Raw genomic sequence first — 27,697 nt, forward strand, 5'->3', positions numbered from 1 at the left:
ATTCACTTTCACATTAATTTAAACTTAGCTTTTTTACATTTATTCACATAACTGCTAAGCAGGGGAATTATATTACACACACACTTATGTAAGCAAACAGTACCAGATTTAGTGTAAAGGGCTATATATTTAGTTGCAAATCAACACATTTAATGTTCCAATGGAGAATCAACTAAAAATGCAAAAGAAGATTTAAATCAGAAAACCTTGATTTAAATCAAAGTGATTTTAATCAATCAATTGCCCATCAGCAATCAACTGGAGTAGCCTAATATAGCAGTGGTACAGGAACCATTGATCTTTATGAACTAGCATGACCAGCTGCAAGCATGGAGAGACGCTCCTGTCCCAGGGTCCCCACCTCAGCCCAGAGCCTCCTACTGCCCATGCCAACCACCTTTCCCCTCGTTAGCTACCTAGCAACAAGTCAGGTTCCAGCATTCCCTTCACAGCATTTTTCAAATTTTATAATTTTGGTCAATCTGCCATTCACTTATAGCTCTTACCACACCTCTTTTCTGTAGTCTTCATCTTTCCCCTCATTATACTGACCCAGGGTGGACTACTTAAATCAAGTAGGAAATCATGATTTTGATGATAATCTTGTTTTGTATTTGTACTTTATTTTCCTAAAGGAAGGCAACCAGTGAAAATCATCCTGCCAGGAAAACCAGTATAGCTTAACATGCATTTCAGATCCTTAATTTTTACATATGTTAGAAAATGGTGACTATTTCTTATTTTCTAGAGGAAAATTAACTTTACTGATGGCTTGACAAATCATTTAAAAACTGAATTAAACAATACATTACCCCTAGTAGTGAACTGAACTATGTTTCTGGTCACCAACAAACATTAAAGGTCTAGAAAACATTACCTATGAGGGAAGATTGAAAAAAATTGGGTTTGTTTAGTCTGGAGAAGAGAAGATAGAGGGGGCATGATAACAGTTTAAGTACATAAAAACAGGTTTCAGAGTAAGCAGCTGTGTTAGTCTGTATTCGCAAAAAAGAATAGTACTTGTGGCACCTGAGAGACTAAACACATTTATTTGAGCATAAGCTTTCGTGAGCTACTGTAGCTCTCTACTGTAACTCACGAAAGCTTATGCTCAAATAAATGTTAGTCTCTAAGGTGCCACAAGTACTCCTTTTCTTTTTTGCAAGTGCATAAAAGGTTGCTACAAGGAGGAAAGAAAAATTATTGTTCTTAACCTCTGAGGATAGGACAAACAGCAATGGGCTTAAATTGCAGAAAGGACAGTTTAAGTTGGACATTAGGAAACTTCTTAACTGTCAGAGTGGTTAAGCACTGGAATAAATTGCCTAGGGAGGTGGTGGAATCTCCATCACTGGGGATTTTCAAGAGCAGGTTGGACAAACACTTGTCAGGGATGGTCTAGATAATGGTTAGTCTTGCCTTGAGTGCAGGGGACTGGACTAGATGGACTCTCAAGGTCCCTTCCCGTCCTATAATTCTATGTCCAAGATTTTAAAACTGGAAAGCCTCATTCTGTTCCTTTTATGAATGAAATGTAAAAGGGAAAACAAGCAAGTTTGACTTCCGGTCAGAGATTCTCAACTTTGAATAAACTGAAGAGGAAATATTCTCTGACCATACAGAAGAGGCTACTGTTATCAAAAAGCTAGTTCAGCACTCCCTCTGCTTCCAGGGGCTTCGCCAATGCCTTCCAGCAATTCAGTGGTTGGACCTTCTTTAAAACGTCACATGTAATGCCTGAATGTTTTCCATTTAAATGTAATGCTAATTATAGTAAATTTAGGCCTCAACATAAAATTGACAATTTAAACAAAATTAAAATTATCCATTCTACCCTCTCTCCTCACCAATTCCCAACCAGCACAAATCTCCTGGCCTCTGACATCTGCCCCATCCCTACTTCCTCCTCTACAAATTTTTCTACTCCTTCACCTTGGCCATCTTCCTAGTAACTTCTCAGCGTAATTGAATCTCATGTCCTCAATCCCAGCCACACTTTCACCACCTTTGACTCACTCCTCAAACCTTCCCCTCCTCTCTCTTCAAAGGGTCTTACAGATTTCTACCAAGAGAATTTTTTTTAAAAATCTTGATCTTCCTGCCTTCTCTTAACCCCTGCACTTGTCCCAGATCATAGAGTATCATGGTTGGAAGGGACGTCAGGAGATCGAGAATATCATGGTTGGAAGGGATCTCAGGAGGGCTTTTTCAAGCCTGACCTTAAAAACCTCTAAGGAAGGAGATTCCACCACCTCCCTAGATAACCCATTCCAGAGCTTCACCACCCTCCTAGTAAAAAAAAGTTTTTCCTAATATCCAACCTAAACCTCCCCCACTGCAACTTGAGATCATTGTTCCATTATCTGCTACCACTGAGAACACTCTTTCAAACCCCCTTTTAGATAGTTGAAAGCAGCTATCCATTCCCCCACTCATTCTTCTGCAGACTAAATATTCCCAGTTCCCTCCGCCTCTCCTCATAAGTCATGCACTACAGCCCCCCATATCATTTTTGTTGCCCTCCACTGGACTCTCCAATTTTTCCCACATCCTTGTAGTGTGGGGGCCAAAACTGGACACAGTACTCTAGATGAGGCCTCATCAATGCCGAATAAGGGGAATGATCACATCCCTCTATCTGCTGAGCCAATGTCAGCTCTTGCTCTCCTTTGTACCCCTCATCCCCTCCCTTACTTTTAACATCTCTTTTCTGGCTCTCTCCCATCACAGAAGAAACCTGCTTTAGTCTTTTCTATCTTAAACCCACCCTTGACCCCACTTACCTCTCCAGCTACCAACCCTTCTCCTTCTGATCTCTAAGCTTATTGAGTACACCAGTTAAAATCACGGTCAACATTTTCCTCCTTCAACTCAATCTTAGACCCTCTGAAATACAGCTTCTGCCCCATGTACTCCCCTGAAACCACTCTAAGGATATGTCTACACTACCCGCTGGATCAGCAGGCAATGATCGATCCAGCAGGGATAGATTTATCGAATCTAATCTAGATGCAATAAATCAACCCCCGAGCACTCTCCTGTTGACTCCTGTACTCCAGCTCCACGAGAGGTGGAGTCGACTGGGGAGTGGAAGTAGTCGACTCACCAAGGTGAAGACACCACAATAACTTGATCTAAGTACATCGACTTCAGCTACATTATGCACTAGCTGAAATTGCTTAACTTAGATCGATTCTCTCCCCCCCAGTGTAGACCAGGGCTAAGTCTTTAAGCACCATTTCTTAGCCATGTCAGTCTCAGCAGCAGTACTCCATCCTCATCCTTGACCTGTCAACCACCTTTGACACTGACTGTACTCCTTGAAATATTGCCCTCTCTTGGCATCTATGAATGTCCTCCTGCTTCTCCTCTGACCTCTCAAATTGCTCTCTCAAAAAGTATCTCAGTGTGTCATAAGAATGGTCTTACTGGGTCAGACCAAAGGTCCCATCTAGCCCAGTATCCTGTCTTCCGACAGTGGCCAGTGCCAGGTGCCCGGAAGGAATGAACAGAACAGATAATTATCAAGTGATCCATCCCGTTTGCTCATTCCTGCAAACAGAGGCGAGGGACACCATTCCTGCCCATCCTGGCTAATAGCCATTGATGCACCTATCCTCCATGAATTTATCTAGTTCTTTTAACCTTGTTATGGTCTTGGCCTTAACATCCTCTGGCAAGGAGTTCCACAGGTTGACTGTGCATTGTGTGAATAAATACTTCTTTAATAGGCAGCAGGTTTGAAACAAATAATTTCATTTGGTGACCACTATTTGTCCCCTACATGTCCTTTGGGGATCCTCCTCATTCCCCCTACCCCCAGATTTCTGTGGGATTTCCACAGGGCTCTATCCTTGGTCCCAGTCTTTACACCATATTTCTGAGTAATCTACCCTTTTTTCAAGCCTGCCTTCCGTCCATACTAAAATGTCTACCTGTCTCAGACATCTCCTTGTGGATCAAGCTCAACATGACTAACAGCTCTGACTCTCCTCTCCTACGCTTCCCTCCTCACCCCAGCAAAGGACACCACCACTGTCCTGTCTGTCACTCAGACCCTTCAACTTGGCTCTCTCTTTAGGTTCCGATATCCAGGCTATGTTTAAATCTTGCCGATTCTTTCTACATAACATCTAAGATACAGTCTTTCCTGTCTCTCCGTACAGCTAAGACTCATCTCATGTCCATTACAGGAACATTCTTTTTTCTGGTCTTGACAAATGCAGCTTTGCTCCACACTCTCCATTCAGAATGCTACTGCAAAAATAAATTTTCCTAGCCTGTCACTTTGGCCTTGTCACCCCTCTTTACATACTTCCCATAACAAGTTATTTGTCCTCATTTTCAAAGCCCTTCACTGCCTATCACTCTACCTGTCATCTCTCATTCATGACTGAGGTGACAACTCTTGCCTCTGATCTATCCATGATGTGATCCTCCATTGCTTGCTTGTTAAATTTTCTAACAGGCCCCTTCATGCTCTCTCCCATGCTTCCCCTTGTACTTGGGAGGAGCTCTCTGAATAAAAAAAAAAGTCCACAAAACTACCTAATTCTTTCAAATTAATTTTTAAACCTCCTTTCCCATTAAGCCTACAAAAAATGGGACAGTTACAGTGCTGGTGTGCTCAGATCACTGGCCAGGACTCTCTCATGGTTTCCTGGTACTCCCCTGTCTGTATTCATCTGTCTTAGACCAAAAAAGACTGTTCCTACCCCAAAGATCTTACACTGGGGTTTTTTTTTTGTTGTTGTTTTTTTTTTTTTTTTTATTAACACAGAGGCTAGCACAGTTGCATTCCTGGTCCATTACTGAGGCTTCTACAGTCTATGGTGGTAATAATGTGATCTAATTCTGTACAAGTTTTTCTTCTATTTCCTACCCCAACTCCTACTTTTCAGAGCATGTGGAAGGTCTGTACATTTCCCCCTGAATAGAGCCTCTACTTGTCACACATGGCATAAAACCTATTTTTAAAATACCTTTGATTCTGTCTTAGTGAACTACTTATGAACTTACGATAAGCACAGCTACCACCGCTCCCTGAAGGAGTCCAGTCAACACGTCACTCCAGTGATGTTTGTAATCAGAAACACGGGAGAGACCCACGTAGATAGATGCTGCAATGAGACCAAATTGCGCTGTGGGACGTACAAGTCTTGCCCAATCTCCTTTCATTCTGGCCTGAAGATAAAGCTGAAAGAAAGAAAAAGTTGTTACGAAGCACCTCCGAAGCAGTTTTCAATCTAGAACTGCTCAGCTGATAAATCATGACACCAGGTTACTCAAGTTTAAATCAGAAGTTACATGATTCAGTATTCACATTTCAGAAGTATAATATGATCCATACCCCTGAATATTTAGTTTGAAACAGCATAGTAGCTCCAGAATATCAAATCCAAGCTATGTTACTCTAGTGTAAATACCCAACAGCTCAGTACAATATGAATGCAGAGATTTCAGTGTTAATTCAACTATAGTCTTAATGTTTTGTATAGTTATGCTACTCCCCACCCTTAGTTTATTATGTTGTGTAAAGGAATACACTGCATTAGCCCTGATTTGACAAAGGGCTAAGTTGTTTCAGAACTATAATCTTCTGGTGCCAGACTAAAGCCATTTAAGGAGTGGAAGAAGGATCCCAGTCAACAGTGGAGATATTGATTTAATCTATTTCTACTGATTAAAGCTACCCAGCTCTTCATTCATTGCTAAACCATCTTCTTAGGGTGTCAGATGTAATTTACAGGGTTTCCAAAAAAATACTTTTCTTACTCTAAACAGAAAGCAACAAGACAACAGCATGAATATAGAATACATAAGTTACAATAATCATTTAAACCGGAGTATACAGGCCTTAATTATCTACACATGATTGCAATAACTATGGTGCTAAATACAACCTGTCCCTTAGGCCATGTCTACACTTACAGCTGTATTGCTATAAGAGCGCTCATGTAGCTGCGTTATGCCAGTGAGAGAGAGCTCTCCCATAGACATAATAAAACCAGCTCAATGAGCAGCAGCAACCATGTCCACAGGAGAGCATCCCCCTGGGTAACAAAAGTTTGGCTGACATAAGAGCTAGTATAGACATAAATAAAGCCCATATAATAATTTTGTAAATCCAGCATAAAATTCTGGTTCTAATTGCAAAATATAGCCAAATAGAAAGCTAATTTAGCTATTACAACGAAGGATACCAACATTCATCAGCTGTCACCACAAAACTACAAATGTGTTCAGGTTGTTTTGACAAAGTTTAAATAATTTGGCAACCTGTGTGTGTATTTACATCACTGGAGCTAAACTGTTACTCTACAGACTGCACCCCAAAAGTCCTGGAATATTGGAAAGTGATTCTTAGTGGGGGTAGGGTGGGAGGGACTAAATAAAGCTTGTGGCCATTTTTTCCTTCTCCTCCCCCTCCTAACCTTCCCCACTAGCTTGTTTTATTTTTCCCCCTTCTTTCCTGCCTCTTAGTAAAGCAGCTACCTTGCTGTGCATTCTGCTGCTTTTAAAAAGTTTTTAAAAGACCACAAACACACAGAGCCTGTGATGATAAATAAATGCATCTGATGTGAGCTAAAGCCAAGTCCAAGCAGTAAGACTGAAATGCATTTTAACCTGCCTTGTCTCTAGTTATTGCCTTTGAACAGCTGATGTTTTCTTCTACAGAAAGTGGAAATTGCCCCAAGTGGAAGAGGTTCTCCAGATTCATATTAAAATGTATTGCACTCAGATATGACAAGAGGTATTTTAAGCATAACCCAACTTTCTAACTTCATATCAGCCTGTCCTTCCATCACAGCTTTTGCGCTCCCTCTTGCAAACCCCCTTCCGAGTACAAAACACGGATCACTAGATCTTATATGTTACCTTCCCCATATAATCCACACAAGACACTGCCTTTGTCCATCACACTCCATTATCTCCAGTACAGAGACAGGCTAGAGAACGCATGTTCCAGCTGAGAGGAGCTTTTCCTCAATCCATCCAATACACAATTAAGAATCCCAATACCCTAGACACACCTAAGAAATCTTGTACTAGATGTAAGCAAGAAGTTGAACAGGTTATAAAGATTAGTAATTAATATACACCACAAAAAGTTTAGAGTCACTTTTTAGTGATGTTGTTTTAAGCAAAACTCCTTGTTATTTTACCCCAACTATTCTGTATTGTGTTTTGTGACTTTAGTATTCACAAGATTTAAAAAAAAAAAAAAACACCCAGAGCCTCTTCCAAACGCAGGAAATCTAAATGCTTTACAATATATTTAGTAAGGACAATTTTGATTTTGCTTCATGGTACAACTTGAATAATGACTGCTAGCAAACAGCAGCCATTTGGGAGCTCAGCAATAACTCACTTTGCAACACAAACCCATCTAGTCACAGGAAAAAAAGCACACTAGTATTATCCTATCATCTACAAGAGCTATACAAGAAATTGCTAATGGAGCTGGGATTTGTGCTCAGTATCTCAAAATTGCAGCGGCAGCACTGTTCAACAGCTTAAATCTTAGTGTAAAACTTGAATTCATAACCTTGCAGTCCAGAAGCTGAAGTGCTATCAACTGAATCCTGCCACAGAGGATTCATGTGCTACCATGATAGACAAACCAGCTAATGTCAATGCTTCCACAGCCAACTTCAAAAACTATGTGCATCTATTATAACCATTAAGTTTATTGTGTAAATACTTGTACGGTGTATTACACTGTACATTAAAGGTGCTACTTTCCAAAGGTAAATATTTGGGGAATGTTCCATTGGTTTTTCAAAGTAACTATTACATCATCACATTGGTATTTTCAGTCTGCTATAAACAGTGTGTCTAAAGATCAACCCTTGACAGAAATAACTTGTCCTCCCCTCCCCCCCACAGCAGGGTCAGGGTGAAATCAGTCCCAGAAAAAGAAGCTATAAGCTAAGTTTAATCAGAGTGTAAATGCCAGACAGGTCCTCTTAGGACACAGCTTATTCTGCAGATAGGTTTCAAAGTGTGACTTCATTCCACGTTGCCATTATTTTGCTACTGTGTATATTAACTGCCAGACAGTATAGTTTAGAGCAATATAGTATGTGAAGGGTGAAAAGCTGTGTTTTATGTTATCTCAGCTTTCATACTTCAGTAGATTCAGTGGTTCTACATGGGCCACTGGTGATCCATACAGCACATGGTGGCCTACAGAGTTTTAGCTGGTCATTCAGTGCTAGCTCTCTTTTTCCCCTCCAGCTGCTGAAGTCCCCTGAAGACAGCTACATGTCCTTCAAAAATGTGGTCTATGCTAGAACAACATTTTGAGACACCCTGGTGCAGATTAGCTGGTAAGAGCTTTCATTGCCAGCCTACAGAAAGCTGAGCTAATGGTAAAATGTCTTTGAATCTCCCTCAAGCAGAATGTACTCCCAAAGCAAAATTCTGGCCCTTTTCTGGGTAACAGACAGCTGGCAAACAGGAAGCCCAGGTTTTATGTTTAAACAAACGTCAATTCCACATTAAGAAAATAACCACTAGCCACAGCGGTTCAAGATTATACAGGAGGATCTGGATTACCTTGTAAACTGGACTAATAGTAATAGGATGCAGAGTAGCAGCCGTGTTAGTCTGTATTCGCAAAAAGAAAAGGAGTACTTGTGGCACCTTAGAGACTAACAAATTTATTAGAGCATAAGCTTTCGTGAGCTACAGCTGTAGCTCACGAAAGCTTATGCTCTAATAAATTTGTTAGTCTCTAAGGTGCCACAAGTACTCCTTTTCTTTTTAGTAATAGGATGAAATTTAATAGTGAGAAGTGTAAGGTTATGCATTTAGGGATTAATAACAAGAATTTTAGCTACAAGTTGGGGACGCATCAATTAGAAGTAACGGAAGAGGAGAAGGACCTTGGAGTATTGGTTGATCATAGGATGACTATGAGCTGCCAATGTGATATGGCTGTGAAAAAGCTAATGCGGTTTTGGGATGCATCAGGAGAGGCATTTCCAGTAGGGATAAGGAGGTTTTAGTACCATTATACAAGGCACTGGTGAGACCTCACCTAGAATACTGTGTGCAGTTCTGGTCTCCCATGTTTAAAAAGGATGAATTCAAACTGGAGCAGGTACAGAGAAGGGCTACTAGGATGATCCGAGGAATGGAAAACTTGTCTTATGAAAGGAGACTTAAGGAGCTTGGCTTGTTTAGCCTAACTAAAAGAAGGTTGAGGGGAGATATGATTGCTCTCTATAAATATATCAGAGGGATAAATACAGGAGAGGGAGAGGAATTATTTCAGCTCAGCACCAATGTGGACACAAGAACAAATGGGTATAAACTGGCCACCAGGAAGTTTAGACTTCCAATCAGACGAAGGTTTTTAAGCATCAGAGGAGTGAAGTTTTGGAATAGCCTTCCAAGGGAAGCAGTGGGGGCAAAAGATCTATCTGGCTTTAAGATTCTACTTGATAAGTTTATGGAGGAGATGGTATGATGGGATAATGGGATTTTGGTAAGTAATTGATCTTTAAATATTCAGGGTAAATAGGCCAAATCCCCTGAGATGGGATATTAGATGGATGGGATCTGAGTTACTATAGAAAATTCTTTCCTGGGTATCTGGCTGGTGAATCTTGCCCATATGCTCAGGGTTTAGCTGATTGCCATATTTGGGGTCGGGAAGGAATTTTCCTCCAGGGCAGATTGGAGAGGCCCTGGAGGTTTTTCGCCTTCCTCTGTAGTATGGGGCATGGTTGACTTGAGGGAGGCTTCTCTGCTCCTTGAAGTCTTTGAACCATGATTTAAGGACTTCAATAGCTCAGACATGGGTGAGGTTTTTCATAAGAGTGGGTGGGTAAGATTCTGTGGCCTGCGCTGTGCAGGAGGTCGGACTAGATGATCAGAATGGTCCCTTCTGACCTTAGTATCTATGAATCTATAAGATTTGGAAGTATCCTATAACGATGCGTAGGAGGCATACAGTTAGGTACGTATATTTTACCCATCCTAGTGCCTTTCTGAAGGCCTGCACAGTGACACCTACAGCAAGTGTAAGAAACGCTTGAGCTCTTCCACACTCCATAGCCTAACAAGACAGTCCCACATTTTTCTAAGAGTAGGTTCACAACCTGGGAAGGAGGGAGAAGTCATCCCACACAGCATTTTCTTTTCAGTCACTTCACTGAAATGACTATCTGCTGCTGTAATTACTTTCAGAGAGTAACAGCTGCTGCTGTTTATCACAAGTGCATTTTCTGATATTAAGTGCTTGCGATGGTTATTTTTCATAAGCCTACTGTTGCAGTGGCAAATTCCACATTATTTTTTATCAGGGTGCTTCTAACTGAATTTAAACTTAATAGACTTAGCCAGTGGTTTGGGGAGGGAGGGTTGCCTTCTAATCAATCACTCTTAAAAACTGAATTGAGCAATGGGAGCAAGACCTGAGTTGACATGAACAGTTTAAAAAAAGATGAACAACATTGCTTAGTGCACTAAAATAATCCTCTCACAAGACATTAAGGAATACAACTTCTCCCCTGTAGTCCCATAAATATACAGGTCTATGAAAGTTAATACCAGTGCCACATAAAATATGTATCCTTGTATGCATCCATAGGTGTGCATTTTATTACATTCATTGTTTATGTATATAAAATACAGGCTCGACACGTGGAGTGTTTCTGTACATCCAGACGACACATCCCCTTTTGATTTCTTTAGCTCCCAATCCTGCTCCTACTTGAAGTCACTGACAAAACTGACTTCAAATGGGAACAGGATTGAATCCTGCGCCCGTTGCTGTGTTTTCATTAAAGTGCAGTGAAAAGTTTCCTGCATAATTGGAAGCAGACAATTTCAGAGTTAAACATTCTGTCACTGAAACTGTGGAACTTGTCAGTAAATTTCACACAGCATTACTGCAGAAAGTATGTTAGATCAACAGGATTTACTTGTGATTTATTAGGGAGGTGTCACTGCATCTGAGAGAGATCAGTATAAGAGAAAAAATACTAATTAATGCTTAAATACAGGATGCCAATCCAATGTCTTAAGTAGTTCCACAAACACATGTGTAGGTGTTGATTTGTCCATCCTCCCTCTCCTGCTCTCTTCTGTCACTATATAAACGGTCATTATTAAATTACCTTAGAAATGGTAGGTGCCATTAACAGTGGTCAGCTCCCCCACCATGCTTTTAATTTACTAAGTTGGACACACACACACAGATGTATTTTATAGAAGCTTTCACAGAGTATGATTAAAGAATTTTTAGCCATTTTTCACTTAATGCTTACCCTATAATGAAAATACCACACACATGCTGAACACAAATTTCCTCCCAGCCTATGGTCTAATACTCCATTTCTAAAAATACTACGTAGGGGCTGAAAAACAGCCACTTTGAGGTTTTTGTAAGAAGCCACAGACACAAATGGAAAGGTTTTTGCAACTAGAGAATTATTTACTGCTGTTAAAAAAAATGTCCTGCCCCCCCTAAAAAGAGGGGGGACTTTAAAAATATTAGGTATTTATAAAGTTTATTTTAAGATGCGACTTCTGTTTTCCCAGAGAGAAAAAACTGCTGAGATGGAATTCTGTAGCTCTACCTAAGAAAATTCAGAAATCCTTTTGAGAAAAACACTTTTCAAAAGACTGAAATGTTCTTTTTTCAGGCCATAAGTACAGTTACTTCATACAACCAAAATAAAAAAAGAGGAAAAATATGATAAAAACTACTCTGCTATACAATTATTATTTGAAATCATTAACCATGCAATCCCCCCAGCTGCCTTATAATCCTGCCCTTAGGACATAGTGTTCTTTCTTGTCCACTAAGGCTAACTCTACTAAATCCAGGTCATGTATTTAAAGCTAGCTTATAATACTTCATGCTTCTACAGTACTCCTCAAAGCCCTTTGCAAACATTAAAGAATCTGCAGAACAGAACAGATACTCTGCAACTGAACACTGCTCTGAAACAAAATCTAAGTCACACCATGAATTTCACATGGCAGAGTTCAGGTATTTCAGATGTCAGTCTTCAAGAGGTTTACTGTTTCCATACAAAATTTACACCAAAGAGGAAATCTGGGAAATGAATCTCTGGATTTTCCCCTACTTTGCAGAAACAGCATCAATTAAAAAAAATAATAGAAGTTAGAAATACAGTAATTCCTCGCTTAAGGTTGTAGTTATGGTCCTGAAAAATTTAATCGTTTAAGCAAAACGATGTTAAGCGAATCCAATTTTCCCCATAAGAATTAATGTGTGTGGGGGGGGGGGGTTAGGTTCCAGGGAAATTTATATATGGTGGTGGAGTCAGAGGGGGGGCTATTTCCCAGGGAATGCCTTACTGCTAAATGATGAACTAGCACTCAGCTGAGCCCTCAAGGGTTAACCCATTGTTGTAAATGTAGCCTTGCATTCTACAAGACAGCACGAATGGAGGGAGGGGAGACAGCATGGCAGAGAGAGAGACATGCACATTGCCCCTTTTAGTACACTGACCCTACTCCAAGTACACTGCCTTTTTAAGTAGATCCGCAAGTTGAGACAGCTGCTGCTGCCAGCAAGCTCCCTCCATCCTGAGCCCTGTCCTGTCCCCCACCCTCCCGCCTAGCTCTGTGGAGATGGGGTAAAGGAGAGGGGAAGGGGGGACACCCTGACATTAGCCCCCCTCTACCCACCACTCTGCACAGAAAGCAGGAGGCTCCTGGGAGAAGCTCCAAGGCAGAGGGCAGCAGCAATACATGGCAGTGGTGGGAGGGACAGCTGAACTGCTGGCAATTGATAGCCTACTGGGCAGCTGCCTGACAGGAAACTTAGGGGGGCTGCCGGTCCCCCCTGGCTCCAAGCCCCCACCAGCTAGTTCCAACGGGCTGCTCTTCCTGCAAACAGTAGACAAAGCAGGCGGCTGCTGAACAACGTTATAAGGGAGCATTGCGCAACTTTAAACCAGCATGTTCCCTAATTGATCAGCAACGTAACAAAGTTAACTGGGATGACTAAGTGAGGAGTTACTGTACTTAGATGATGTAGGCATTATTGCAAAATATTGTCTTAAAACCTCCCCCTCCCTGTTGCTCCTGGCTGCTGTTGGTTGCTGGGGCGAGCAGCAGGGTTTGGGCCCTGCCCCCCTCTGGTGTCACCAACGCTGTGGGATCAGGCAGCCAGTGAGTTCCCCACCTTCCCGGGGTGGTGGGTTCAGGCTTTGGGCTTCAGGCCTGCGGCAGCAAGCTCTGGCCATGGGGCAGGAGTTCCCACAAGTCCCCACTTCTGGTCTTTTACGTCTGTCTTTCTCCTCACCCAGGAGACACCCAATGGGAAGTTCTTCAAACAAAAGAAAAGTTCTCTCCCCTCTTTCTTCATCTGAGAGAAAAGTCCATAAGCAGACAGAGACAAGGGTGACCTGGATATCAGGCCATCTTCCTGGGTCAGCCCTCTAAGCTTAGTTTAAAATGGGGTCTACCTCCAGCCACTCCTCTTGGGACATACTGCTTTAAGAGGCTAGGTCACACAGCTCTGGGAGCAATGGGGCCTGCCACTGTCTCCCTCTTGATGGGTCTGTCTCTGCTGCCCAAGATGGGGCTGCCCTCTTCTTGTTCATCACTCCTTCCTGTGGCAGATTTTCCCTTTTAAAGCTTCCTCACCCTCCAGGCAGAACAATCCTTGCAGATGTGCCTCATGGATTTTGAGCAGGCCCAGAGGAGCTCGTTAGTCTCCTCACTGTCAGTGTGAGGGCGTGTCCCTTCACATGCCCCACCCCTCAAGCTGGAAAGGCTGTTCTAGGGTAGCGTTGGCATGGTCCTTTCCCACCTGGTGGTGTGGTGCAAAGTATAATAGCATTATATATGGATTTAGGTCTTCAATTGTGTGAATCCAGCATAAGAGAGCATGATCTGTTACCAGAGAGAAGGGGCTACCCAACAGGTAATACCCCAGGGAATCCATGGTCCAGTTAATCTTGAGTGAGCCTTTTCTCTAGGAAAAAGCTTCCTACTCAGGTAGAGGACTGGTTGCTCTTCTCCTCCAAAGCCTTATGACAGTACAGTGCCGAGCCCGACGTCAGACATCGGTGTGCAGTCTGAGCTCCCAAGAAAATATCAGGGCTGAACAACACAGGCACCTGGCATGGTCATGTTGTCAGTTCACTAAAAGCATCCTCATTTCTCATCCCACTGGGTCATCTCAGAGTTGTTGCCTTTCATGAAGTCTGTAAGAAGGGCTGTGATTGAGGCAAAAACGTGGATAAACCTGGTCAAGAAAATGCCTTACTTGCCTCTGTCTGGGGAATGCGACACGCTGTTAGGGCCTGTACCTGGTTGATCACTGGCTTCACAAGGCTGCCTCCAACGCGGTACCCCAAATAGGTTACTTCATCTATGGTTAACTTACGGCTAACTCTGAAAAGTAAGTCCTGCATCCTGTAGGGCTTTTAATATTGCTTTTAAGTGCTGTAGGTGGTCTTCCCAGATAGGACTATAGACAATGTCGCCTATGTAGGGGGTGAGGATCCTGTTCATAAGCCACTGGAAAGTTGAGGCACCTCCACGGGGGCCAAAAGGCAGAGTCTTGAACTGGAAGTACCCAAAGGAGTGGAGAAAGGTTTTTTCTCTTGTGAGAAAGGGGATAAAGGGATCTGCCAATACTCTTTTGTTAAGTCAACAGTGCTCAGGTGTTTCACCAGTCCCAGCTGCTGTAGTAACTCATCTATCCTGGCATTGGGTAGGTGTTGAATTTCGAAATGGAATTAACCTGTCTAAAGTCAATGCAAACCCAAACCGAAGCGTTTGGTTTGGGAATGAGATCTGTGGGGCTCTTCCATTCACTTTTGGATTTCATAGTTATCCTCATCTCCAGCATTGTTCACACTTCCTCTCAGACTATATCCCACAACCTCCATGGCAATCGTCTAGAGCTCTCCCGACCAGCTGGCCTGGCATGGTCTATAGATGTTGGATGAACTGCATTCTCCAGGGCAGGTGGAAAATACCATTGTGAAATCTGATAAATTGGAGGAGCTTCTTCCTTTGAGCAGGGCAAAGCCCCTCACTGCCCCGTACTATTGTCGGTTCTTGGCTGCTGGGTACCTGGGACCCTAATTCAGGTTCCATTGGAGAGGGAGTTATCAGCAGGGCCTCCTGCATCTTCCAAAGTTTGAGAAGATTCACTTGATAGATCTTGATTTCTTTTCTCCTCCCTGGTAATCTTATTTCTTATGACCTGCCGGACCACTTCAGACAGACCCTGCCATTGGGCCATTAATTTAGATTCTGCTGCAGGAGAACACGGTCACCCGGTTGGAAAGTTTGTAGTCATGCTCCTCTATTGTAATTTCTTTCCTGATGAGTTGGACCTCTCTCAAATTCTCTCTACCAAAAACCCCTATGTTTCTGAGTTGTTCCCTTCATTATAAGGCATATCGTAAGGCTTAAGGCCCCTATGTCTTGTTCCTCCCAATCTTTTCATAACAAGTCCAAGATTCCTCATGGTTGACGACCACAAAGCAACTCAATCAGGAGAACCCTGTAGATATTTGCAGGACCTCCTTATGGGAAACAGGAGCGATAGGAACAGCTGGTTCCAGTGCTTGTGTTGTAGTCAACAAAAGTATTTCACCATTCCCTTCAGCATCTTATTCAATTGCTCTACTAGGCAATCAGTCTGTGGGTGGTACACCCAGGTTTTCCAGGATGTGACCTTCAGAAGGGAACATAATTCACGCATTGGCTGGGAGGTGAAGTTAGTCCCTTCGCTATTAATATTTCTGGGGAAAATCTCACATGCGAGAAATGCTTCAAGAGTTTCTGGAGCTATCGCTGTAGCTTTCATGGAGTGCGGAGGAACAGCCTCTGGACACCTGGTTGCATAGTCTATCGCTAATATATACTGATGCCCCAAGGCCATTTTTTCTAGGGACCCAATCATGTCCACTGATTCTCTCAAAGAGTGACTCGGATCAAGGTCAGGGACCTTTGCGGCTGCCTCACTGACATTCCAGGTAGGAGAAATAGTATTCCCACCTAATGATGCACCCCTAGCCAGTAGAACCAGGCCAATACCCAATACAATGTCTTCTCTCTCCCCAGGTGTCCAACACATGGATATCATGTGCAAGCTGCAACATCGCCTGGTGGTACCTGCATGGCACCAGCAGCTGGACCCTCACCCGCCCCAGCTTGCCTACCCCTTTCAATTCGATACAAGCACTCCTTCTTGAGCATGAAGAGCAGATACTGCTCACCCAACAAAGGCTAAGTTAGGGTGGTTCCTCTGTCCTTGCCCAAAATTCCCACTCTGCAGGAGGGTTTCCAGGTCCCAATTGTTTACCTCTTCTTCCCCCCCCCTTTTAAAAAAACAAACAAAAAAAAAACAAACCCTTGTACCAAATGTGGTTATGCCTGCATTCTCCACCATTTGTCAGGGGTAGGGGCTCCCTCAAGTCCCCTCTAGACCCAACTTCTGGTCCTCTGTAATGTCTGTCTCTCTCCCCCTGCCGGCAGACACCCAAGCAGGGTTGGGCAACAAACAAAAGAAGAGTCCTTTCCCCTCTTTCATGGGAGAGTGGCATCCATAGGAAAATAAAAAGAGACAAGGGTGACCTGTATAACAGGCAGCCTTCCTGGGTCAGCCCTTTGGACTTAGGCTGAGCAGCAACTGACCTCACCGCTCCTAAAGTGGCATGACCCAGCCTCAGCAGTATGCTCCACAAGGAGAGACAGGAGGTAGACCCCATTTTAGACTATCTCAGCTGTCTGAGGTGGAGCAGCCCTCTTCCTGTTCACCGCCCCTTCTTGTGGCAAGTGATCTGAGCACATTCACAACATACCACTTCCATGATACAGCTCTAGCAGAGAATGATGTATGCAGTTTACCACCTGGACACCTCTTTAAACTCTAAGACATATTAAAATGAAATTAAAAATCATTGCTACATCACCATCTGTTCCCCCTATAATTTCACTAACACCACACTCATAATGGAAGTACAAAAAACAGAGGCTCAAGAATTAGGGTTTCATTACACCATGTTGTAAAAACACAGGACAGAGTTAAGACTGACTGAGTGAGTCAGTGCCCTATTTGAGAAGTGCAATGTGACAGTTAACTCTAGATCTTCTGGTTTTCTACATAAAAAAACCCTTCATTCCTGAAATGCTACATGCTCACAATACTGTTGGGTGTCTGCAGTGTTAGCGTCATCTTTTTTGTGGGGGATACAACTATGCATTGCAACACTTCAGTATTAGTTTGCCTCAGCTTTTGTCCTCTCTGTAAAGCAACCGCTTTAAAAAAAAAAAAAAGTAAGTATATCAGCCTATCATACCAGAGCAGTAGTAAGTCATCCTGACCACACAGGCAAGAGACAGACTCCAGATGATCGATTTGTGTCAGCCAACACATGCTGGAACATATTCCAGTATTTGTCTCATCTTTACAGGTGTAAATCATCCACATAAACCACTTCTGTTACTAAGTTAGTGACTGGACTCATTTAAAAAAGCCCCACCAATAAAAGGTGAAATAGCTTCGTACGGGAAGTCCAACTGAAAATGCTTGAAATTTTTTTCAGCTGTCTGTGCAAAGCAGAAATTGCTTCTCTAAACAATACAATGGACATGAGCTACTTAGTTAATTACAAATGCAATGTTTGGCCATTTCCTAACAGCAGAAAATAAACACCACATTCTCTTTATGGCTGAAGGAGATAAACTCTTCTGTTGTGTCCATCAGGTCACAGAGCCCTGAAATAAAAGGGAGGAGTGCACTGCAGGCATTCCTTAACACCACAGGTCACTTCACAAGATCCCCGCCCCTGCTGATAACCATAATTCCAGAAGACCTGCATATAACTTCTCTTTTAGTCACATCAGGACAGCTACTGAGCAGTAACTATTTAATCTGGATCAGATACATGAAGACAGCAGTGGTTTAACCAATATAAGGAATCTAAACATACCTATATTAATGACTACCATTTGGTGGGGGCAAATGTCAACCTAGCCTCCTGACATAGTTGGTTCCCTCTCCAATGTAAATATTTACATTTTCATCTGTGCTCCAGAACCGTGCCACATGCCTTCACAGTCCATGGTGCTGGGAGTCAATATTGTTTTGTGCTATCTGCACCAAGAAATGTCTTTATTCATTGCCAAGGACAGCTAGGTCCTCAAATATGGTGCAGACATAGGGCCACATTCTGGGGACCATTTCCTTCTCTAGCTAGCAAAATTCAGGGGTGGGCAGCAGAGCTGTAAACCACTTTGGGTATGTCATCACTAGAGAAAACCAGGGGTCTTACTTGGGTGTACCTCTAGTCCCCTATCCACACAAAAAACTGTCCACCAATTTTAATGGGGCTTTCAACCTGGGCTAGCTGGCATGGCTGGGGGTATGGGTTAGAGCATGGATTCTGCTTTCACTCTGACTGGAACCCACCCCCTTTGCAGCAAGGACACAGGCTAAAAAAAACAAAACAAAACACATCACTCCAGTGGTGATAGTCATCCAGCATCTTCCTACCATTGCCCCTATATACCCAAAAGGACAAACATGTTCTCTCACAAGTCACTGGGAGAAAAATCAGAGCATCTCATCTTACTGCAGCACAAAGAACCATAGGATATGTCCCTAGGAGTCCTAGTGACACACACAGGCAAGTACAGCACCTGTAAGGAGGCAATAACTTGAATATGGCTGGGGTAGGCTAAGATGGGTGCTGATCATCCGGGGTAACTCTGTAGTGAAGACACGCCCTTTTATAACTCTTTGAGCTTCAAACCACAGGCTGGTCCTGAGGATACATTACAACAGATTCAGGGCTGCTCTAATTTCTGCCAATTACAACAGTCCAAAAAGGGTCACCGGGGCAGCTGGAGCAGAGCAGAGCTCTTAAGACACTCCTATCACACTACTGTGTCAGGACTGGGGAGAAAGTGAGACATACCACCCTAAATTGGCTCTTCACTACTTCAGGGGTTCCCTCTTTAAGGGGAACCCCACACAACTGATTATACTGGATTTCTAGAGCAGGCATATTAGGGGCCAGAGGCTAGCCCATAATCTTTAAGAATCTGCATTAATTTTCAGATCCACTCCTCTTAAAGATAACCAAACCATTGTGGTTGAATTTGGAGTTCATAAAAATGAATGGTTCATTGCACCAGGTTTCACACCGGAAAGAAAAAGTGCTGGTTCAGTAGAACAGATATTGGTGGTAAAAAGAAGATAACTGAGGCTCTCTTTTCCACCCCTCCTCTCATGCAGGAGCAAAGCCAGTTTTGCTGGAGAACAACACAGGCCCATTATCCCTGCTGACTAGAAACAGCCTGGGAAAATAGTTATTGTGGTCCTGCTTACATCATCAGGTCACATGGACTCTGCCGCTGTTCCAACTCCCTAAAGAGTCCACATCATACTCTGCTGCTGGCAAAAGAGTTCCAGTATGAAATAATAGCTCAATTCAAGGACTAGTACCGCTGGCTAGAGCCAAACTTATGCACACAGCTCCACCAATGAAACTCAGGCACCTATTCTGGCCCACGACCAATTGAGCAGAGCCAGCAGTGACTGCTTTAGCAATATGAACAACAAATGTCCACTAAAAAGAGACCAAACTAATCTAACACTAGAACTAGATTTGATGCCTGGAATGCAGCATGTTGTGCCTCACTGGCTGATAGATACGTGCAATAGAAACTCCAGTTCTAAACAGCAGTGTTCTCTATTCTATTCCTTCATGGTTAGGAAGTTGTATATTTATGAGATAAGAATATACTCTCCAGAGCTGTTTTTCTGCCCAGTTTATGTTGGAGGATTATATGAACTATTTTACTGAATGTTTATTGAGGGTTCTTCAAAGTCTTTGTTTCCACCAAGGAAACATTATCAAATAATGCACTTGATCTTCCTTAATGCATTAACATTGAATATATGATAGTAAAATTTGCTTAACCTATTTTCTCCTTGATTAGAGATAACTGAAAATCGATTCCCTGAACAGGTGGTCTGGAGCAATCTGCAGTGAATTGCATTCTTCTAGCGGGTTTGTTCTCCTGTCAGATATATTAGAAGTTACATGAGTTCAAGGAAATATTTGCTGTACTTAATGGGTTTTAAAACCCCAACAATCTTGGACACAAAACTAGTTTTTAAAGTCTGACTTCTGTGTAGAGTCCTGCAAATCTGCAGGTATCTGCAGACCACGTTTGTGGATTGGAAGCGGATACAAATTTTGTATCCACGCAGGGTTCTACTTGTGTGATCTACTTTATAATAAGAAAGTGTAAGGAAACTATTTTGTTTGTGTATAAACCCCAAAGGGCTTTGGAGCAAGGTGCAGGCAGTCTTTACTCCAAGGAAACAGCAATTTCAGCTTCAGCTATAAAGATATAAAAGTTAGCATGGTGCTTGAGACACTCTGAAAAAAGTATTCCCTCCGATACGTGCCTACATTTTGGTGACGTATCAGTTTGTTGCACACCACACTTGTGATTAGATGGATGATGGCAGAGAACTGCTTGCCCATGATACTCTAAGAAGAAATGAGTCATCTGTATAGTACTTGATTTTTTTCTCATGGAAAAATATTTTGAATAAATACAAAATGCTAGAGAGCAAGAGGACAGCTGTGTATTCACAGGCATACAGGTCCAACTCACATGTCAAAAGTAAATATTTCTTTTCCTAAGCAAGTAAAACTCAGCACAGCTGCCCAATTCTGTCCTACTAACCAGAAGTTAAACTAAGGAGAATGACCTCAAGCTCCCAAACGCATGCTTTCAAACAAACCTATTCATTTTGAGTAGGTTAGATGGCCTCAGGATATATATTTAAAGCCCTCCGTAGGCACAAAATTTATATTTTTCAATAAGAACTTTAGATCCTCCAGCTCTTCCCACTCCCCTTTCTGAACTCATAAAATTCCCTGTTTCTCAGCCCTACACCAATGCCTTTATCTTGCCTGACAGATGAGAGACTAGATTCCTTTGGGGACTCTAATACTCCTTAATTGTTCATACAGAATACTTGTACATTGTTCTCTTTCTTCAGTTTCTTGGAAACTCATGCAATCCCTCTGCAGGCTCCTGTAGTTTGAGGGAAGTGTGACAAGCTGTACTATCATTAGGGCCCCCAGTCAAAACATTTTTTTCCTGTGGTCTTCAGGAAGTCGGAGTCTTTCTTACATTAAAGTAATAAGCACCACAATGGGAAAATTAGCAAACTACTTAGCAGATACAGTTTAGGAAATTAAACATTCTCTCCCTTTGAATATAATACATAAAGCAAAGATGAAAAACTGAATTGCAGCATATATTTCTGTGTACATTGCCCTCACTATGCCATATGACCAAACAACATGCAAGTTTAGAACAGACTCGTAGAAATGTAGGGTTGGAAGGGACCTCAAGAGGATATCAAGTCCAGTCCCCTGTGCTGAGGCAGGACTAAGTAAACGTAGACTATCTCTGATAGATGTTTATCCAACCTATTCTTAAAAACCTCCAATGACTGATTCCACAACCTCCCTTGGAAGCCTATTCCAGAGCTTAAACTACCTTTATAGATTCATAGATACTAAAGGTCAGAAGGGACCACTCTGATCATCTAGTCCGACCTCCTGCACAGCGCAGGCCACAGAATGTCACCCACCACTCCTATGAAAAACCTCACCCATGTCTGAGCTATTGAAGTCCTCAAATCATGGTTCAAAACTTCAAGGAGCAGAGAAGCCTCCCTCCAGTCAACCATGCCCCATGCTACAGAGGAAGGCAAAAAAACCTCCAGGGCCTCTCCAATCTGCCCTGGAGGAAAACTCCCTCCCGACCCCAAACATGGCTATCAGCCAAACCCTGAGCACATGGGCAAGATTCACCAGCCAGATACCCAGGAAAGAGTTTTCTATAGTAGTTAGAAAGGTTTTCCTAATATTTAACCTAAATGTCCCTTGCTGCAGATTAAGTCCATTACTTGTTGTACCTTCAGTGGACGTGGAGAACAACTGATTAACATCCTCTTTATATCAGGTCCCCACCTTCAGTCATCTTTTCTCAAGATTGAACATGCCCAGTTTTTAGCGCCTTTCCTTCATTGGTCAGGTTTTCTAAACTTATTTTTGTTGCTCTTTTCTGGATTCTCTCCAGTTTGTTCACATCTTTCCTAGAGCGTAGCCCTCAGAACTGGACACAATACTACAGGTAAGTCCTCACCAGTGCCAATTAGAGTGGGACAATTACATATAATGCTCCAATAAATACATCCCAAAATGGTATTAGCTTTTTGAAATTGCATCACTTTCCTGACTCATTCAATTTCTGATCCACTGTAACTTCCAGATTCTTTCCAGCAGTACTACCATCTCACCAGTGATTCTCTATTTTCTAACCATGGATTTGATTTTTCCTTCTAAGTGTAGTACTGTGCACTTATCTTTACTGAACTTCATCATGTTGATTTCAAACCAATACTCCAATTTTTCAGTCATTTTGAATTCTAATCCTGTCCTCCAAAGTGCCAGCAGCTCCTCCCCTTCTGCACATTTTATAAAGCACACTCCACAACATTATCCAAATCATTACATTAAAATATTGACTAATACAGGACCCAAGAATGACATCTGTGGGTCTCACTTGATAGGACCTCCCAATTTGGCAGCAAACCATTGATGACTACTTTTTGGGTACAGTCTTCAAATCAGTTGTGCTCCCACATTATAGTAACTTCATCTAGACTGCATTTCCCTAGTTTGCTTATGAGAATGTGAATGTGAATGTGGTCATGTGGAACTTGTCAAAAAACCTTACTAAAATCAAGTTATATCACATCTACTGCTTCTCTCCATCCTGTAGGCCAGTAACATGTGCTACTGACCAGTAACACTTGCTACCATTCGACTGGCCAGTAACCAGAGGTCAGTTCCTTGTAACTTGAGGTTCCTTGAGCTGTGTGGTCCCAATCAGTATTCCACATGTGGGATACACATTTGCACCATGCGCCCGAGTCCGGATTAAAAAAAAAAAAACAGTGTCCATTGACCCTCACATGCACAGCTCTCCTTATGCTCTGAATCAAGGGTATAAAAGGTGGTGCAGGCAGACATCTCTCCATTTTCACCACAGCCCAGTCTCCAGCAGAGAGGATCGTGGAATACAGATAGGGACCTCGCATCTTAAAGAACTTCTAGTTACAGGTAAGTAACTTCCTCCCCCTGCCAAGTGATGGTTCCTATGTTTATTCCATATGTGGGAGATTAACAACCAGCATTAATTCAAAAACAGGCTGGGTGTGAGAATGTAGAAGAAGTGATAGCTGACAAAAGTTCTGATGTCCCCACAGCTGTATCCTCAGTTGATAACTGAGTCAGATAGCCACCACGGCTAATCTCTCAGACATTTATCTGTAGTTAGGCCCCTCTAAGTTTTTGGCAAATTGGGTAAGGCAGCCTCCCATTATCAGAGGAAGGGAACGAAGAGGCATCAATAAAAGGGATGCAGGTCTCAACAGTCTCGTCAAAAGAAACACTTCTCCTGGGGGTTATAGTACAATGTGATGGTGGATGGGGTAGAAGCTGATTTCCTGGGTCTGTAACCCTCTGTCTTTAGCATGGTGGGTCCTGAGGACATTGGCAATAAAAAAGGCTGAGAAGGGAGTCTTGCCATATACTCCTGTTTACTGTGTTTTCTCTTGGGGGCAGGGGTATAACTGCCAAGTGAGCAAAGCGTTGTCTAAGGGCTTGGCTACACTTACAAGTTAGAGCACATTAAAGCAGCCCTGGGCACCCTAACTCCTGAGAGGTCCACACTGGCAAGGCACGTAGAGCGCCTGGACTCTGCAGCTGCAGCACTCCTGGTAATCCACCTCCATGAGAAGCATAAAGTTAGCTGCACCCCGGCTGAAATGCCCAGGCATCTGTATGGATGAGATGTTGCATTACTGTGCTGTGACTGGCCTCTGGAAATGTCCCATAATCCCCTGAAGTCAAGTGGCCACTCTTCTCATTGTTTTGAGATCAGCTGCAGGTATGTGGATATCCCCTTTCAAAGCTCTGTTTCTGACAACTGGCATGCTTATCTGCTCTGGGACAAAGCAAACCATTAGTGTGGAATGCTGCTGTTGTGAGTGTGTGAGAGGGGGTGGGGAGTCTGCTGCTGTCTGAACTTACAAGACATGCTCTCAACCCCCCAAAACACACCGTCTCTTCCCCCACATACACACAAAACACTCCCTGTCACAGTCCATCCTCCCATTTGAAAAGCCCGTTGCAGCCACTTGCACACTGGGATAGCTACCACAATGCACTGTTCTTTGTGGTATTGCAAGAGCAGCTAATGTGACCACGCCAGTGCGCTTGCAGCTGACAGTGTAAATACATGTCAGCGTTTTCCCTGCTGCGGTCTCTGAAGGCTGGTTTAACTTCCATGGCTCTACATCTGTAAGCGTAGCCAAGCCTTAAGTCTTTGAGGGAATAGAGAGCTTCAGTCTTCTCAAATAGGCTGACTGTATCGAAGGAATGATCTTGGATGGTACTTTGCACCTCTCTAGGGAAACCTGAGGATTGCAACAAAGTCTCTCATAACAATGATCATAGTGATCCCCATAGATACAGTAACTGCCACATCCACTTGTGAGGTTGCACTCCATATTTTTATAAAATATGTTTATAAGTGTGGATATGACATAACTGGAATACGCTTTATGCAAAAGGTCTCTTGTAAGATATCATTACAAAGCTTATCTACTGAGTGTGGTCATCCTATTTGTATGAAATGTATCATTCTTGTATCTAAAACTAGGAATATGATATATAACTCTTGTGGGCAATTAATGGTGGTTTGGAATCTTGATGGCTCCCATTAACCAGGACAATTGGTTGAAGTGGCTCTGTTTACTTGCAAGACTTCCTGTATGTGTGTGCGCCAGTGAGTGGGTAATGAAGTCTCACAGAACATGTGATCATGTCACCTGAACTGGAATCCATTTTTAACCTGGTGCTTTTCCATTTAGAAGGAAGGGTGGGAACCCAGAGGGAGACAAAGGATTCCCACCTTGTGCCAAAGCTATAAAAGGGGGTGAAGGAGATCAAAGGAGGCTGCAGTTATGAGAAATCCCCTTTGTTATCAGCTGAGCTGGAACTAACAAGAATTGTACTAGGGGAAGGATTGGTCCCAGACTAAGAAGGAGTCTAGTCTGTGAAAGAAGCTTATTGGAACATCTAAGGGTGAGATTTACCTGTATTCAGTTTCTTAATGTATTAGGCTTAGACTTGCGTGTTTTGTTTTATTTTGCTTGGTAGCTTACTTTGTTCTGTTTAAAGAAAAAGAGTACTTGTGGCACTTTAGAGACTAACCAATTTATTTGAGCATAAGCTTTTTGTTCTGTTTGTTATTACTTGAAACCACTTAAATCCTACTTTTTATATTTAATAAAAATCACATTTATTAATTAACCCAGAGTACGTGATTAATAGCTGGGAGAGCAAACAGCTGTGCCTCTCTATTAGTGTTATAGAGGGCGGACAATTTATGAGTTTAGCCTGTATAAAGCTCTATACAGAGTAAAAACGGATGTATTCAGGGTTTAGGCTCCCAGAAAGACAGAATACTGGGTGCTGGGAAAGTCCCTGTTAACTGAGAAGCTCCTGGGCCAAGTAAATCTTAGTTTCTGTGAACTGCACGGGAGCATGGCCCAACCTCTTGGTCTGTGCTGGAGCCGACTGGTGTGTCTAGCTCAGCAAGACAGGAGCGGAGGGAAGCCTTTTCTGGCAGAGGGGTTTGTTCTCAGGGGTATCCCAGCACATCTAGTAACAGTCTTGAGGGAGTTTGTGACCCAATCTGTCACAGTCTGCAGAGAAGTTTTGGCTACCATTCTGCCCTCATCCACTAAAGCCTGGAAGCAGGCTCTATCCTCAGGGAGCTTGTCCTTAGAGTCCATAAACTTAGCATAATTGGTAAAATCAGATTTGGCCAAGAGGACCTGATAGTTCAATAATTTGAATTGGAGGGAGGTGGAAGAGAAGACCTCTCTCCCTAGAAAGTCTAGTTGCTTATGTTCCTTATCAGAAAGGGTTGCTTTTGGGTGTTGTTTGGACCACTCTGTAGCTGCCTGCACCAAAGGGTTAGGCAACGAATGAGAGAACAAAAACTCTCCCTCCCTAGATGGGAGAAAGTAAACACTTCTTGATCCTCTTATGGGTAGAAGCCAAGAAGCAGGTGTTCACCAAGCCATCTTTGCATGGTCCATGATGGCTCTGATGACAGGCAAGGCCACTCAACTGGGAGCAGCAGGCTGAAGAATGTCTAGTAAACTGTGTTGAAGTGCTCCTGGACTTCAAGCTGAATCTGTAGCTGTGCTGCCACCCCGTACATGAGCTCCTGATATTGCTTTAAGTCAGCTGGCGGAGAACGAGAAGATGGAGTAACAGTCTCATCTGGTGCGGATGATAATATTGTTCTTGGACTCATCAAAATGGTTCGCCTGCCTTCTCTGAATACTCTGGTGGGGTCAGTTGTGGATAGTCAGGTGATAGCAAATCGGACTCCTGAACCAATCCTGAGTGTCTAGAGTAGGGGTCCCACAGTCCCCAATATTGTCGGTACAATGGATTAACCAGCGGATGAGAACCCCGTGGCACAAGGTACCACTTGTCTCTTGGCTAATCGTGGCTGGTTAGAGATCAGAACTCTAATCCGTCTAGGACTCCTGTCCGGTCCACCTGATGCCACAGAGACTCCTGTCAGAGAGCAAGATCTCATACTTGTGGGGGAACTGACTGTTGTGCCTCCAGGCTGGCAAGTGGGATGGATGAACAACTCTGCATCCTCAGGATAGTCTGTTCCTCTAGTGCAACAATGGGCTGGAACAGAGGCAATCCTGATAGCAGGGCTGAATGTAGATAGGGAAGAGCAAAGGTGTCCTTCAGGGAGATGCAAGTCTCTGAGCGCCTGGGGTATAAAGAAAATTCCATTAACAGAGCTAGAGCTTCCCTGGTCACTGTGGCGGTCAGCTCCCTCCAGGGCTGTGTCACTACCAGTACCACATCAGCTCTAGAAATGGATGGGAGCACCAGGAGCCGTTTATCCTAAGTCTTCATTATTGTGACTTATGTTCAATCCATCAGATCCACACCAGTGAGCATCTCTTTCTCCTGAGAAGATTTACTCAGGCCTAAGTCCTTAGTACCCATGTATGTTGGCTCTCCTGACTTTGACTGGGTCAGGGGAGGATCCTCTCTCTTCCGGATAGTTTTAGACAAAAGACGGCTTGTCTTTATGTCTGAGTGTACCCCTTACTCATGTGATGCCTTCTCCTTAGACATAGCAGTGAGCCCCCATTTCCAAGCTATTGCTTAGAGTAGTGATGCCTGAATCTAATTGGGCTTCACTGCCTTCTCCATCACATGCTCCCAACCCCCATGAGTTCTGAGGGGAAGAGACTAGCAGATGGTGCTCTTGGCAGAAATGTGAGCCTCACTCAGGCAGTGTTGCTCTTTTTCTGCAAGAGATAAACATCAAGGGCAGAATCAAGTTTTTAAACTCTGGGCATAAGCTCAAATTTCCTGGGGGTAGGAGAGTAAAGTGCAACAGTTCAGGGCACAGCACGAGGAGATGCGGGGCTTAAAGACAAAGACACAGGCCAGTCTGCATCTGGGCTTTCCCTCTTCTGGTTCATGGAACTTCTGGCACGGAGTGCTCACTCAGTTAGCAGGACTCA

General features: G+C 43.1%; 1 protein-coding gene across 3 annotated transcripts in view; it reads right to left on the minus strand.

Annotated features, from left to right (window-relative positions):
- Positions 1 to 27,697, minus strand: part of PLPP1 (phospholipid phosphatase 1) — a 131,359-nt gene that overhangs the window by 4,084 nt on the left and 99,578 nt on the right. For all 3 annotated transcript variants that reach the window (XM_038401272.2, XM_038401265.2, XM_038401268.2), the window contains one exon: positions 5,020 to 5,196. In XM_038401272.2, the coding sequence (XP_038257200.1) occupies positions 5,020 to 5,196 (177 nt within the window). The remainder of the gene's footprint in view (positions 1 to 5,019; positions 5,197 to 27,697) is intronic.

The sequence above is a fragment of the Dermochelys coriacea genome, chromosome 5 (genome assembly GCF_009764565.3).
Source record: "Dermochelys coriacea isolate rDerCor1 chromosome 5, rDerCor1.pri.v4, whole genome shotgun sequence".
Classification (NCBI taxonomy): domain Eukaryota; kingdom Metazoa; phylum Chordata; order Testudines; family Dermochelyidae; genus Dermochelys; species Dermochelys coriacea.